The sequence below is a fragment of the Ahaetulla prasina genome, chromosome 14 (assembly GCF_028640845.1).
Source record: "Ahaetulla prasina isolate Xishuangbanna chromosome 14, ASM2864084v1, whole genome shotgun sequence".
Lineage (NCBI taxonomy): Eukaryota > Metazoa > Chordata > Lepidosauria > Squamata > Colubridae > Ahaetulla > Ahaetulla prasina.
The window spans coordinates 1,759,149-1,774,905 of NC_080552.1; the positions used below are offsets into that span (position 1 = coordinate 1,759,149).

Here is a 15,757-nt window from a genome sequence, read left to right on the forward strand (position 1 = left end):
TGTAAATATACAAATAGAATGAGACTATTGCCTTATACACTGTAAGCTGCCCTGAGTCTTCGGAAAAGGGCGGGATATAAATGTAAATTAAAAAAAAAAATCTAGTTCGTCAGGATTCTCCTTATACTCCACCTGCTCTCCCATGGTGGGCTGCGGCCTTCTTGGTCCTGTCCTCTTCTCCTTCTTCCTTTTTGATTACTCTTTGTCTTTTTTATCTTCTTGTCTTCTTTATATGTCGTTCTGAACTCTTGGGTAGCTCTCCCTTCCAGCATCGCTTTTTAGCTTCCAGCCCTTTGCGTGTCAAGTTTTCCCCTCTAGCTTTTAGCTTTTTCTCCCCCTTTCCTCTTCTCTATTCTGAGCAGCTTGTGAAGTTTTCCTCCCACTTTATGCCTTCCACAGCCAGCATTTCATGTCCTCTTCTCCCTGCTCTGAGTCTTCCCTCCATCCTTGCTACCTAAGCGGTTCAACATCTGCTGGCCAATTCCCAGAGGTGGCCGCAGTCAAGCTGTCTTCCCTTCGGTGTCCCAAAAGGCTCCACTGATCCACAGAGATGCGACAAACGGGTAGGCCTTGTAAACGCAAAAGGGATTCGGATTTTTTCCACCCTGCAACGTCTGTCATGGAGCGACGGACAGGCTGCCCTCACCCAGCCCTGCAATTAAAGCCCTTAATTGCATTCAAATGTGAAAGAAAATATTTCCCTGCAACATGGCTTATTCGTTGCTCTTTCTTTAAGAGCGAAACCGTGTGGCGCTTGACAGCGTGGCTTTGATTAGGAAGGATCCGCTCAGGCGCTTGCAGGAGAGCAGCTGGATCCTGGCTTGCGGGCATCCAGCTCTGCATTCTTTCCACACTTGGGGGGCCCAGGGAGCAGCAGAGGGGGGGCAGTAGGGAGAAGGCTCTGCTGCTCTCAGTCGGCTTTTGCCAGCCTGGGGAGAGGAGCTGATTTTTGAGCAGGATCGGGTGGTTCCTTTGTGTAGGATCTTGTCGGTGTGTGTGTGTGTGTGTGAGGCTCAGCTGGCATGAAGGGAGTGGCTGTTGTCCTTGTTTGGACACTCATGTCCAGGGTGGGCCTCTTGGTCATCAGCCTGCTTTGGTTTCAGGGGCAACTTGGTGCAGGCTACCCCCCCCCCCCCCGTCTCCCTCTGGCTGCTCCACTTGGCTGCTCCTGTTACACAGCTGAGAGAGAAGGAGGCTCTCAATTATTTCCCACTGCCACCTCCAAGTCATTCTGCTGTACAGGTAGTCCTTGACTTATGATCACATGGAGCCTGGGATTTTGGTTGTAATTCATAGCATCATAAATCGAGGCACCATGTGGGCAGACTCTATTTTACAACCATGTTTACAAAGTCATAAAGTGAGCCATAACAGTCATTAAGCAAATCACATAGTTGTTAAGCGAATCTGATATGGTGTTTTTGCCATTCTGCTGGAAAATGGCAAAAAAACATTGCGAATTGCAGCCACACGACCATGAGATGCTGCCACCAGTCGCCAATGTGAGCCGGATGCCAAGCACTAGAAGTGGCAATAAGACGACCACGGGGAAAGGTGTAGCTGTTTTGAAGTCCGTGTAACTTTGAAAGCTTGCTCAACAACCAGTCGTAACCCGAGAGCTACCACTACTCACAGTTGGCTCCGCTTGAAGGATTCCTTCTGCTTTGTGTGTAGAAAGATGCAGTGGGGAGTGCTGTCTTCTTGGCAAAGGAGGGCGGGGGCTGCTTTCTGGCCAGAGTGGCAAGAACTGGAGAGGGGAACCAGGAAGCGGAGCTGGAATGACGTTTGGGCCTCTGGTGACATTTGGGGATGCAGTTCTGGTCACATTGCCTCCCTGGTGGAGGGCTGGCTGGCTCTTCAGCAGGAAGTGTCCCTATTTTGCCAGCCCTCCAAGGTAGGGCAGACCAGGAAGCTATAAGAGGACTATAGGAATGTTCCTTTATTGTTGTGAAGTATAATTACAGGAGCTTGAAAGGCCACCAGAGTTTCCCTCTGTCCCCTCTTGTAGCAAAATGGATCAAAGTGGCACAATCTTGAGTGTGTTTCTCACTCCTTCCCCTTGGCTAGGACTCTATTGTCCTTACTTGCTCCTGTGTGCCGCCTTCAGGCTCATCTCTGCACTTCTTCACATAGTTTGACATGGAAGCTTAGCAGGGGCAAGGCAGTGAGATGAGAGGCAGCCCCTTTTGCTCCCCGCCAGGGGGAGGGACTGGGCGCCTTCCTCTTCCCAGAGTGCTCTTGAGATGGAGGTTCTAGACCAGCGGTTCTCAACCTGTGGGTCGGGACCCCATTGGGGGTCGAATGACAATTTGCCAGGGGTCGCCTAAGACCATCAGAAATATGGGAAGTATACTTGCGAGTTGAAGAATCGCGCTCCAATGGTTGACTCCACAAACCAGCTGCAGGCTCTTCAAATCACTAGCCGAATTTGGCTTCAGGCGCGATCAATTAAAAAATCAAGCCAGCTGCAATCACTCCCAATTGCTAGCCTAATCTGGCTTCAGGCACGATAAACTTAATAGGGGAGGAGTCTCCGCTTTAATGCCTCCGTCCTCAAGGCAATCACAAGCAGTTCAGATCGCTAGCCAATATGGCTTCCGGTGCAATAAATTCAAAACGAAATTAATTTTACGGTTAGGGGTCACCATATCGTGGGGAATTGTATTAAAGGGGTCACCACATCATGGGGAATTGTATTAAAGGGGTCGCAGCACTATAAAGGTTGAGAACCACTGTTCTAGATGGAGTTGCAGGAGATGGGGAGAGGAAGGAGGGGGGATGCTGGGCGAGCTCTGATCCACATGCCCCTAGAGGCCGGGTGCCCGTGGTACCCCTTCAAATGCTACCAATAGAATCACGGGGACGTTTTACTGGTTTTCACTTCAAAGCCCAGCCGTCTTTTTGCTAAATTCCTTTGCTCGGAATTGTCCCATCCAATAACATCTCAGGAAAGACTATTATAGTTCCTCACTACTGCATGAAATCAGGGAAGGGGGCTAAGCCCATCAGGAAGGTGCCACAATACCAATAGCTTGTATACCATTTCACAGTGCTTCACTGCCCTCTCTAAGCAGTTTACAGAGTCAGCCTATGGCTCCCAACAATCTGGATCCTCATTTTATCGACTTTGGAAGGATGGAAGGCTAAGTCAACCTTGAGCCTGGTGGGATTTGAATTGTCAAATTGCAGGCAGCCAGCTGTCAGCAGAAGTAGCCTGCAGAACTTCACTCTTAACCACTGCGCCACCACAATGCTCCTGATGTTATGGAACAGCCTTCCTTCCTCAGGACCATGGTATCTTCTGGACCATCTCTGAGAGTTGGGAGACGGAGGCATGGTGTTACCCTGACTCTCCTCCTTCCTCTGGACCCATTCCAGGTGGTGGTGATGCAGGGGAGAGACAGAATCCACAGCTCTGGCACTGTGGGATGCACTCCCCCCCCCCCCCAGCATCTACATGGAAGTTCTGGGAGAAGCCATCAGTGATGATACCCAGCCCTACATTTCTGCTCCTGGCCAACAAGTATTTCCGTGGATGGCCTTGGAGGAGGATGGGGGCTGCAGGAGGAAGAATAGGCTTCAGTTTATCCCTAGCAAGGCTTTGGGCTTTAAGGCCTCTGGATCCAAGAATTTGCCATCTCTTGTTCTGAAGGACTTGCACTGCTACAAAACAGAACCAGTGCACAACCTGAGGGCCCTCTTGGACTTGCAGCTCCTGTTCAATAAAAACGTGGTCAGGACTTTGTCTTGTGTGCCAATGGCATTATTTTCCAGACTGACATAATTATTCAGGCCTTAGTCACAATGTGCTCTACATGAGGTTGCCCCCTTGAAGAACATTGAGAAACTTCAAAACTCTTCCAGAGTTTTTTTTAATGAGTTGGGGGGACATCACAGAAACATTTTTATTGCTGCAATTAGGTCGTTGGTTATAGGAAGTAACCAAAATTGCGTTTAGCACCTTTGATGTTGGTTTCTTAGCTGCTTATTAAAAGCAGGCCTTGAGATCCTTGTTTTCCTAACTGTAATTTGGCAGTTTGAATCTCACCAGGCTCAAGGTGGACTCAGCCTTCTATCCTTCCGAGGTGGATAAAACGAGGACCCAGATTGTTTGGGCCAATATGCTGACACTGTAAACCGCTTAGAGAGGGCTATAAAGCACTGTGAAGCGGTATATGGAATAGAATTAGAATTGGAATTAGGAGTAGGAGTAGGAGTAAAGGTAGGATAGGACAAGACAGGACAGGACAGGACAGGACAGGATAGGATCGAATATAGAATAGAATAGAATAGAATAGAATAGAATAGAATAGAATAGAATAGAATAGAATAGAATACTTTATTGGCCAAGTATGATTGGACACACAAGGAATGTATGTTTGGTGCATATGCTCTCAGTGTACATAAAAGGAAAAAAAGAAAAAAGAAAAAAATACGTTCAACAAGAATCATAAGATACAACACTTAGTGATGGTCATAGGTTACTAATAAGAAGTCAAATCATACTAGGAAACAAACAGAACAATATAAACTGTAAAAATATAAGCAACATGGTTATAGTCATAAGTGGGAGGAGATAGGTAATAGGAAGGTTGAGAAAATTAATAGTAGTTCAGACTTAGTAAATAATTTTGACAGTGTTGAGGGAATTAGTTGTTTAGCAGAGTGATGGGAAAAAACTGTTCTTGTGTCTAGTTGTTCTGATGTGCAGTGCTTTCTAGCATCATTTTGAGGGTAGGAGTTGAAACAGTTTATGTCCAGGATGTGAGGGGTCTGTAAATATTTTCACAGCCCTCTTTTTGACTCGTGCAGTATACAGGTCCTCAATGGAAGGCAGGTTGGTAGCCATTGTTTTTTCTGCAGTTCTAATTCTCCTCTGAAGTCTGTGTCTGTCTTGTTGGGTTGCAGAACCAAACCAGAAAGTTATAGAGGTGCAGATGACAGACTCAATAATTCCTCTGTAGAACTGGATCAGCAGCTCCTTGGGCAGTTTGAGCTTTCTGAGTTGGCACAGAAAAAACATTCTTTATTGTGCTTTTTTGATGATGTTTTTGATGTTAGGTGTCCATTTTAAGTCTTCACATATGATAGAACCTAGAAACTTGAAGGTCTCTACTGTTGATACTGTGTTGTCTAGTATTGTAAGAGGTGGTAGAATAGGAGAGTTTCTCCTAAAATCTACCACCATTTCTACGGTTTTGAGCATGTTTAGTTCAAGGCTGTTCCAGTTGCACCACAAGGCTAGTTGTTCAACCTCTCATCTGTATGCAGATTCGTTGTTGTCTCGAATGAGACCAATCACTGTTGTATCATCTGCAAACTTCAGTAGTTTAACCCAGGGATCTTTTGAGATGCAGTTATTGGTGTATAGAGACAAGAGAAGTGGAGAGAGCACTGTGCTAATTGTACAGGTACCTGATGTGATTTTGCCCAGTTTCACCAATTGTTTCCTGTCTGTTAGGAAGCTTATAATCCATTTACAAGTGTGGTCAGGTACGGCTAGCTGATTTAGTTTAGATAGGTAGGTAGGTAGATAGGTAGGTAGATAGATAGATAGATGATAGATAGATAGATAGAATTCTTTATTGGCCAAGTGTGATTGGACACACTAGGAATTTGTCTTTGGTGCATATGCTCTCTGTGTACATAAAAGGAAAAAAAGAAAAAAGAAAAAAATACGTTCAACAAGAATCATAAGATACAACACTTAGTGATGGTCATAGGTTACTAATAAGAAGTCAAATCATACTAGGAAACAAACAGAACAATATAAACTGTAAAAATAAGCAACATGGTTATAGTCATAAGTGGGAGGAGATAGGTAATAGGAAGGTTGAGAAAATTAATAGTAGTTCAGACTTAGTGAATATTTTGACAGTGTTGAGGGAATTGTTTAGCAGAGTGATGGCTTTCGGGGAAAAACTGTTCTTATGTCTAGTTCTTCTGGTGTGCAGTGCTCTATAGCGTTGTTTTGAGGATAGCAGTTGGAACAGTTTATGTCCAGGATGTGAGGGGTCTGTAAATATTTTCCCAGCCATCTTTTTGACTTGTGCAGTATACAGGTCCTCAGTGGAAGTCAGGTTGGTAGCCATTGTTTTTCCTGAAGTTCTAATTATCCTTTGAAGTCTGTGTCTGTCTTGTTCGGTTCCACAACCAAACAAGAAAGTTATAGAGGTGCAGATGACAGACTCAATAATTCCTCTGTAGAACTGGATCAGCAGCTCCTTGGGCAATTTGAGCTTTCTGAGTTGGCACAGAAAGAACATTCTTTGTTGGTGCTTTTTTAATGACGTTTTTGATGTTAGGTGTCCACTTTAAGTCTTGAGATATAATAGAAAGTAGAAATTTGAACCTCTCTACTGTTGAATACTGTGTTGTCTAGTATTATAAGAGGTGGTAGTGTGGGAGGGTTTCTCCTAAAGTCTACCACCACTTCTATGGTTTTGAGTGTGTTCAGTTACAGATTGTTCCGGTTGCACCACAAGGCTAGTTGTTCAACCTCTCATCTGTATGCAGATTCGTTGTTGTCTCGAATGAGACCAATCACTGTTGTATCATCTGCAAACTTCAGTAGTTTAACCCAGGGATCTTTTGAGATGCAGTTATTGGTGTATAGAGACAAGAGAAGTGGAGAGAGCACTGTGCTAATTGTACAGGTACCTGATGTGATTTTGCCCAGTTTCACCAATTGTTTCCTGTCTGTTAGGAAGCTTATAATCCATTTACAAGTGTGGTCAGGTACGGCTAGCTGATTTAGTTTAGATAGGTAGGTAGGTAGATAGGTAGGTAGATAGATAGATGATAGATAGATAGATAGAATTCTTTATTGGCCAAGTGTGATTGGACACACTAGGAATTTGTCTTTGGTGCATATGCTCTCTGTGTACATAAAAAGACAAGATACATTTGTCAAGAATCAAAAGGTACAACACTTAATGATAGTCCTAGGGTACAAATAAACAATCAGGAAACAATATCAATATAAATCGTAAGGATACAAGCAGCAAAGTTACAGTCATGCAGTCATAAGTAGGAGAAGATGGGTGACAGGAACAATGAGAATACTAATAGCAATGCAGCCTTAGTAAATAGTTTGACAGTGTTGAGGGAATTATTTGTTTAGCAGAGTGATGGCATTCGGGGGAAAAACTGTTCTTGTATCTAGTTGTCTTGGTGTGCAGTGCTCTATAGCAGGGGTCTCCAACCTTGGCAACTTTAAGACTTGTGGACTTCAACTCTCAGAATTCCTTAGCCAGCTTTGCTGGCTGAGGAACTCTGGGAGTTGAAGTCCACAAGTCTTAAAGTTGCCAAGGTTGGAGACCCCTGCTCTATAGTGTCATTTTGAGGGTTAGAAGGGCTAGTTAGAAGAATATCTGGAATGATGGTATTGAATGCTGAGCTGAATTCTACAAAGAGGTCTTTGCATAGGTCTTTGGAGATTCAAGTTTTTGCAGGATGTAGTGCAGTCATATTAACAGCATCATCTGTCAATCTATTTGCTCGGTAAGTAGTCTATATAAGTCTAAGTGCTTTTGCTGTTGCTCGGTGTAGCCCATCAAGAGGGGCGAGTCTACTGCCTTGCAAGTAGCTGAATGACTGCCATTGCTCCTGCCTCTTCTCTGCTCTGCAGACTTTTGGCTCAGGCGCAGGAGGCAGTTCCTTCTCATCCATGCTGCCTGGTTGCAGCTGCATACACTCTCCTCCTGAGGCCTTGGGGCTGTCCTGCTGCAGCTGTCTCTCGACCATCTCACGCACAGCCAGCTGCTTGTCTGGTTGCTCCCCCTGCAGCCATTCTACCATGCTTGGTCTTGCAGATGCCAGCTGAGGGCCACCCTCCGCCTCTGGGCATGCTGCCACCCCCACCCCCATAAGGGGAATGGGACAACTCGCAACAGCCAACTCACTCTGTGCAACTTGCTATGGCCAGCCCATCACAGCCAACTTGTCATGGGACAACTTTCCACGGCCAGCTCGCCATCGGACAACTTGCTGCAGGACAATTCAATAATTCAATTTAATTATTTAAAATAATTTTAAAAATATTTTAATTTTTGTCATTCGTATTTCATTTTCTTTTGGCATCCTTTATTTAATGATCCTGTTCCACCATTTCTTCGATATTTGTGTAACTCTTGTCCTGCAGTGAGTTGTCCAGTGCAGGGGTGAGTTCTACTTACCTTTACTACCGGTTCGCATCATAACTAGACACAAAACTAGAAGAGTTTTGAAGACGTTTGGGTCAGTGGGCGAAGCCTCCCGCCGGTTTTAGTACAGGTCCTATAGAACTGGTCCGACCCAGGGGCAACCCACCACTGGTCCAGTGGCAATTTGGCCATGGTGAATTGTCCCACAGTGAGTTGGTGTTGTCCTAGACCCCTCTGACATGCCTGGGACTGGCTTTAGTTTAGGGTGAAATACACTTGGATGGCATTTAGGTCAAACTGTTGTGGAAAATCACTACCTTATCTCAGCATATTGTGTGAACCTTAGCATTGCTTTAAGCCATCCTAGAGGTCAATTGGTTGTGCAGTATGAACACAGCAATTCTATTTTGTTCTTAGTTTCGGGGTTAGGCATATTGTGTGAATCCAGCCAGCGTCAAGTTCTATTTGCAGCAACCTGCAAATGACTAAAAGGATATATTTACCGATTATCCTCAGCTTATGTTGGCAATGGGTACCAGAACTGCCATCAGTAAGTGACTTGGTCGCAAAGTATGACATCACATGATCATGCCACTTAGCCAGGGCAAGGCTGGATAGTGTCATAAAATGAGGGCCTGCAATTTCTGACTTCCTGCTGGCTTCCCCATTGACTTTGCTTTTGGCAAGCTGGCAAGGAACATCAGAAATTGTAACCGTGTGACAGTAGGGACACTGCAATGGCAATAGGGACACAGCAATAAGTCCCCCTTCCTTAAGCATTGTTTGAATGGTCATTGAATGACTGACGTAACCCAAGGAAACCTGAACTGATTTTTTTCTTCTTCTAAGAAACGGTACTTTTTCCCACTCCAGAAGTAAGATGTTCGGGTGACTTAATTTCCACCCCAACTTATTTTTGCAGCCTTCTCTTGTAAGTCACACAAAGTTTGTGCTGGGATTTCTGAACCTGTCAAAATAGTTTGAACTGCCCCCTGTTGAAGCTCCTTGGTTTCTTCCTAGGTGAGAGAGGCGAAAAAGAAAGATCCCTTTGAAGAAAGTGGGTTGAACCTGAGTCCCACCGCAGCGGAAGCCAAAGAGAGAGTGCGTGCCAAGAGGGTGAACAAGAGGGCGCCTCAGATGGACTGGAACAAGAAGCGGGAGATATTCAGCAACTTCTGAACCCACCGAGGGGCCCGTTTCGCTTCTGGCTCCTCCTGCACGGAGACATTTGCAAGGTGCACAACTTGTGGCCCACCCCAATGGACAGGGCCACAACGCACTCCATGCGCCACATTTTTTCCACAGGCAAGGCGGATTCATTCTGATGGCGGCTAGTGAAAGGGAAGGCGAAGAAGGTGGGAGGGAGAGAGAAAAACCCCTTGCAGTTTGTATTAATTATGGATCATTTAACTGGCAATATTAGAATATATTATTTATAGGACCATTTTTATATAAGGAATTGTTTGAGTTGCTTTTTTTCCCCATTTGCATTTAAGATATTTGAAAATATTTTTACATTCCAAATCAGCACCTTTCCTTTCCATTTAGCTGAAAGCTAGAGTTTCTACTACTATGGACTGCAGTGTTAACAACTTCAGAAATGGATTAGCCAATTGTTCCTTGATTGTGACTCTTTTGGTTCTAAGTTTGGAGTTTATTTTTTCCATACTTTATCTTCAGTACTTTATTTTTTTCAGTACTTTATTCAGTTAGCCCTTGAAATTCCCTTGTTTTTAGCATAGCAGATCTTTTTCTTTCCAGTCCTTTTTCAGGCCCATAACTTAGCAAGTACAAGATTTTTATGTTACAAAATACCACAGACAATTACAAGGACAGAGATCAGCAGCAGTCAAGTCCACATCTTAAGGACCCCTGTGTGAAACCTGTCATTTATTAAGGGATTGCAATCTGAATTCATTTTTGTTATAACAGAGTTGCTCAATAATGAAATGGGTGGCCTATAAAGTTATAAAATAAAGAAATAGAATACACTTTTTAGTGAGACTTGAGAGACGTATGAGAAAAAAGTTCTTCCAAGAATGAAGTTCTTGCTGGTAAGCAGGAAACATCTCAAGGTGAATTTTATCTCTATTATTTTTAGGGCATTAAAAAAAATCTTACAGTTCTTTGATTTTGCTGATCTTTCAGGAGCTGTGAGGCAGCCAGCTTCTCTTTCAGCTTGCACAGTCTAAAGTAGAAGCCTTTTTCTGTCCCTAAGATGTTGGCAGGGTTTGGCCTCAGGTGGGACTAATCTTCACACACGTGGTAAACATGATTGTGAATTTGGTGTGATCTCTCTAGCTCTTACACGGCTGCTGTTAGATACTGGTGGGTCTGCTCTCCCGCAAAGAACATCCTGGCCCATCAGCTCCAGAGCTGTTCATTTCTGCCTAACTCAGTGAAGGCTCAACATCCAGAGACAGTGGGCAATGAGGGGTTCCTGAGACTCTGTGACTAAATCTGGTGGTCATCATTGGCCACTGACCGTTCCGAGGGGGCGAGAGAATGGAACCCACACGGAAGCTCTTACATCTAGGCCTTTTAGGCAAGGAGTATTTTTATTCCATCTTTATTCCTGGCGGGATATTTATCGTGGGAAATTTCTGCTGCATATGCCAACATGCCTTGGAGCCAGGTCAGGACAGAGCAGGCAAATTTGGAATTTCCCACCAAATTGATTCTCTTGGTGGGAATGTGGTTTCTGGTGTTTCTGAACAGCATAAAATCAAGGCAAATATTTCCAAGTAATTTCTGCAGAACTCTCTTGCCCATAAAAATGCCACTAAGAGTTCTGGACACAAAGTGGAGGTCACTCTAGAAGGAAGTACAGGTCCCAACATTTTGGTGATGCCCCAGACACTTCCAGATGAGCTACCAAATTGGAAGGATTAATTTGGCAGGAGGGATATGTGGCAAGTCAGAAATAATCTTAACCACATAGAGCCTTTTTTAAACCTACATATAATTGAGTTAATGAATGAGCCCTACCCGCCTTCATTTGGTGGGGGCAGCCTCTTAAAGGCTGAAGGTGGTCTTTGGCATGGAAGAAACTGCTCACCAGAAAAGGGTGCCCTGAGCAGGAAGGGAAGGGCCTCACAGCTTTGTTAATGAGGAAAGGAAAAGGGCAGGGATGGGTCTCCGTGCCTTCTTCCCTAGGAAAAGGAACAACCTTTTTGTCTTTTTAAAAAAAGGGCTAAGAAGCTAGCTGAATGGGATGTGGTTTTTCCCCTTTTTTTAAAAAAGCAGAGGGCATATAAACAAGGAATTGCCCTGCCCTTTTTGTGTACAAACTGTCCTCCGGTGCTCCAGAAGGGAAGGCAGGGGAGAGGGATGTTTTTGCATGTTGTAAATAAACAAATTTGGGGCTTTATGAATATTTTGCAAATGGTGGACTTGAAGTTTGCTTAGTTTATTCTCCCTTTGAAAAAAAGGTAGTGGCTGAGCAATTGCAGCATTTCTTTCCGGAGGGACCTTTTGTTCAGGCACTGCCTGGGTTGACTGAAAGGCCCTTTAAGAGTCCTGGGCCAGACCAAGGGCTCTGATGCTGTGAAGAGGCTTCAGATATTGGATATATTTGAGTTTGCGATTCATTTGCACCCCTTATGCCAGGCTCCACTGTCTAATTACACCCCTAGGAGTTGGGCTTCAACCACAGGAAGAAATATTGCAAGAGAATCAAATTCCAGATTTGGCTCTCCTGTTAAAGAAACCAGGAAGCTTCCAGTGAGAACTTTTTAGGGGTGGGACAGATGGTAAGTTGCAATTCACACCTCACCCTTTCTTGTTTTCCTCCAGTGAATCTGATTGTAGAAGATGGGATTATTTTTGAAAGGACACAGAACTTTGTTTTGTGGCTTGTAGAAAGGTGAAATCCAGGTGGAGAGAGGGAAGGCTTGGTGGGGGTCCCATCCACCCTTTAGGGCTGGTAGGCACCTGTCAGTTAGGCAGCAAGCAATGCCTGTCATTTTTGAAGTTTATCTCTCCAGCTTGTACACCTTGAGGCTCTCCAGAAGTGTTGGGGGTAGAGTGTCCTTAATGCCTTATTGGTTGAGAATGATGAGTAGTGCATTTCTACTTATATAGGGAAGGTCCCAATTTGGGATAGATTAAACAAAAATTTTGGATTTAAAAAACTACATTTCAGATTATTGATTCCATTAATCTTTGGCTTCACCATTGTCCACGCAGGATGTCAAGGATTGATAAAGATCACAGAAGCTGGCGCCTCGAACATCACTGTTTAAAGGTTTTTTTTTAAATTTAGGAACACGGGGTGTTTTCCAAGAAGTCAAGATGGCAGCCAAAGCCCCACCCCTTTCCATGGGTGACATATGTAAAAGGAGGCACAGCTTCCATTGCACAGCTCTTCCTGCCATCTTCAGTTTTTCTTTCCTGCCCCCCCCCAACTGGTGCCCTGCCTGAACCCACTTATGAGCAGGGAGGAAAATGTCACTGCAGTTCATTTTCATTCTGCGATGATTCACCACCACATTCCAAATTATTTTAATAGCTGTCCTGCTGTGAGTGATTAAAGGATGGAGGCATAAAGTGTGGCATGATAATGTGCATACTGTAAGGCTATAGAAATCCCGCCCCTTCCAGTTTACGGTTGCAGGAGTCCCCCTTTGCCTCTGCTTGGATGTCCCCATTTCTGCTAGGCTCCCCCCCCCAGGCTTGATGATGTCCAGCTGATCTCATGGGGGGAACTGGAGCCGCCACAACAGGGAGCTGGAGACGTTGACGGGTGCCAATGTGGAAGGGGCATCTTTTGGGGGAGGTGTGCATTTTTAAAATGTGTGTGGGGAAACTGGTATTAAGGTGAAAAATCTTCAGGTGGTTCGCATGGCTTACATTGAAAATGTTTTTTGAGTCACCTTTTTTGGTTTGTTGTCAGAACTGCTTGGCTTCATTGTTTTATGGAATTGCTTTATGGAATTGGAGACATCGGGGCAAAAGGCAGGCACCAGCCTTGTGGCATTTTTCTCCAGAAGACAAGTGTGCGGGTGCCAACCTAAGAAAGGGCTTTGTTAGTTTTCCAGACTGACAGTGGGTGGGATGAAGGCCCCACGTGAGCCCAGCGATTGCCCCGACCTGTCGCCTGCGTTATTCCCAAAGGGGAATAACTTCTGCCCTCTGCTTCCCGGAATGATGCTGGTGGATAAAAGCACACCCTTCCTTCTTTTTCTGCCATCATGCCAGCTCTGTAACTTGATTTCTGCACATTTTAGAAATTCTCTCACAAAAACTGACAAAAAGAACTCTTTTAATTGCATTGTGTTTAAAAACGTATACTACAATGTCAATAATAAAACTGGTTTCTCATGGACAGCAAACTTTTGTTGTTGGTGTGTTGTTTTCTTTCCATTTTTGCCCCTCTCTGCACTTGTCTTTCAAACACATTTTCCGATAATTCTCAAGATTCACAGTATTACAAACGTCCTCCCTTGTCAGCCATTTCCTGACCTCAGGGAGCGCTGATGTCGGTCAGGCTCCTATGGGGCACTAAGACAACTGCCGCCACTGTGGGAGTGAAGCCCCACCTCTTGTGTTGCACAGGTAAAGGGGGCGGGCTTTAATTACGTCTTGACCCCGCTCTATCTTTGCGGCCACCTTAGAGGCTAATGTTGCCAAGTTTTAGTTTTCAATGCAGCACAAGAAAATGTTTAAATAAATAAGCAGCATCACCTGCATTCATTGTTGATGAACTAATGTAAATACTAGACAAAACTTAGTTTGGGTCTAGATTTACCTTTTTGTGCGGGAAGAGTCGTTGCCCAACCTTGCCACTCAAGGACCAAATGCACCCCTTCTGTGCTGGGAAGTAACAACGGGTCCTTTTGCTTCTTTTAAAATGTGAAAATGTAGCCTCACAATTCATGTTTAGGATTCTATAATTTATGTCCATTCAGCTATTGGTGTAGTAGGGTGTGAATGCATCAAAGCCTCCCAACCCAAACCCCCCCCCCCAATCAAGACATGGTCTTGTGCCAACCCTTTTCTGCCCAGAACTGGACTTGAATCCCTCAGAAGAACGGGCATAACTGCTTCCAAGTCTGAGCCACCTTGGTGGGGGCTCTTGAGGCTGCACATCCGGCCAGATGACTGAGTTGGAGAAGGCCTTTGTTGGCATCAAGTGAGGAGCATTGGAAATCCAAATTCAAGGCAGGGAGGAGGGTGGGGAGGGGCACCGGTCTGGTGTGAAGAAGACAAAGAAACCCAACCCTCAAAACCCAGGCAAGGTTGGAGGGGCCACACGGCAACCTGCAGCCACCTCAGTGGGATTCTGTTAGGTTCCTTATGTTAAGACCTACATCCCCTCTAGATCAGGAGTTGGCGCACTTCTTCCTTCAAATCTCCCCCCCCCCCCATGTTGAGTTGCGGTGGATGAGACTGGCCAGATTTATGGCTGGTTTCCTCGCTTTAGGAATTTAGCAATTCTCAGTGGCTTTGAGCAGAGCCCCTTCTGGTTCTAGTTCAGCCACGAGGCCCCATCGTTTATAGAGCTGCATTACCACTACCTAAGTGGATCACAAGCTTCCTAACAAACAGGAAGCAGCAGGTGAAGCTAAGCAAGATCACATCAAATACCTGTACAATTAGCACAGGGCCCCCCCAAGGCTGTGTGCTCTCCCCACTTCTCTTCTCTCTGTATACCAATGACTGCATCTCCAATGATCCATCAGTTAAGCTACTGAAGTTCGCAGATGACACAACAGTGATTGGTCTCATTCGAGACAATGACGAATCCGCATATAGACGAGAGGTCAAACGACTAGCCTTGTGGTGCAACCAAAACAATCTGGAACTGAACACACTCAAAACCGTAGAAATGGTGGTAGACTTTAGGAAAAACCCTTCCATACTTCCACCTCTCACAATACTTGACAACACAGTATCAACAGTAGAAACCTTCAAATTTCTGGGTTCTATCATATCGCAAGATCTCAAATGGACAGCTAACATCAAAACATCATTAAAAAGCACAACAAAGAATGTTCTTTCTGCGCCAACTCAGTAAGCTCAAACTGCCCAAGGAGCTGCTGATCCAATTCTACAGAGGAATTATTGAGTCTGTCATTTGCACCTCTATAACTGTCTGGTTCGGTTCTGCAACCCAACAAGAAAAACACAGACTTCAGAGGATAATTAGAACTGCAGAAAAAATAATTGCTACCAACCTGCCTTCCATTGAGGACCTGTATACTGCACGAATCAAGAAGAGGGCCGTGAAAATATTTGCAGATCCCTCGCATCCTGGACATAAACTGTTTCAACTCCTACCCTCAGAACGACGCTATAGAGCACTGCACACCAGAACAACTAGACACAAGAACAGTTTTTTCCCGAAGGCCATCACTCTGCTAAACAAATAATTCCCTCAACACTGTCAGACTATTTACTGAATCTGCACTACTATTAATCGTTTCATAGTTCCCATCGCCAATCTCTTTCCACTTATGACTGTATGACTATAACTTGTTGCTGGCAATCCTTATGATTTATATTGATATATTGATCAATTGTGTTGTAAATGTTGTACCTTGATGAACGTATCTTTTCTTTTATGTACACTGAGAGCATATGCACCAAGACAAATTCCTTGTGTGTCCAAT

The 15,757-nt window shown here is 44.6% G+C and overlaps 1 protein-coding gene across 3 annotated transcripts in view; it reads left to right on the top strand.

Moving 5' to 3' along the window:
• NHERF2 (NHERF family PDZ scaffold protein 2) overlaps window positions 1-13,477 on the top strand; it is a 113,173-nt gene extending 99,696 nt beyond the window's left edge. For 2 of the 3 annotated variants that reach the window (XM_058157415.1, XM_058157416.1), the window contains one exon: window positions 9,165-13,477. In XM_058157415.1, the coding sequence (XP_058013398.1) occupies window positions 9,165-9,323 (159 nt within the window). In that variant the 3' untranslated portion in view covers window positions 9,324-13,477. The remainder of the gene's footprint in view (window positions 1-9,164) is intronic. The other variant, XM_058157417.1, reaches the window with a different exon arrangement.
• The last annotated feature ends 2,280 nt before the right edge of the window (window positions 13,478-15,757 follow it).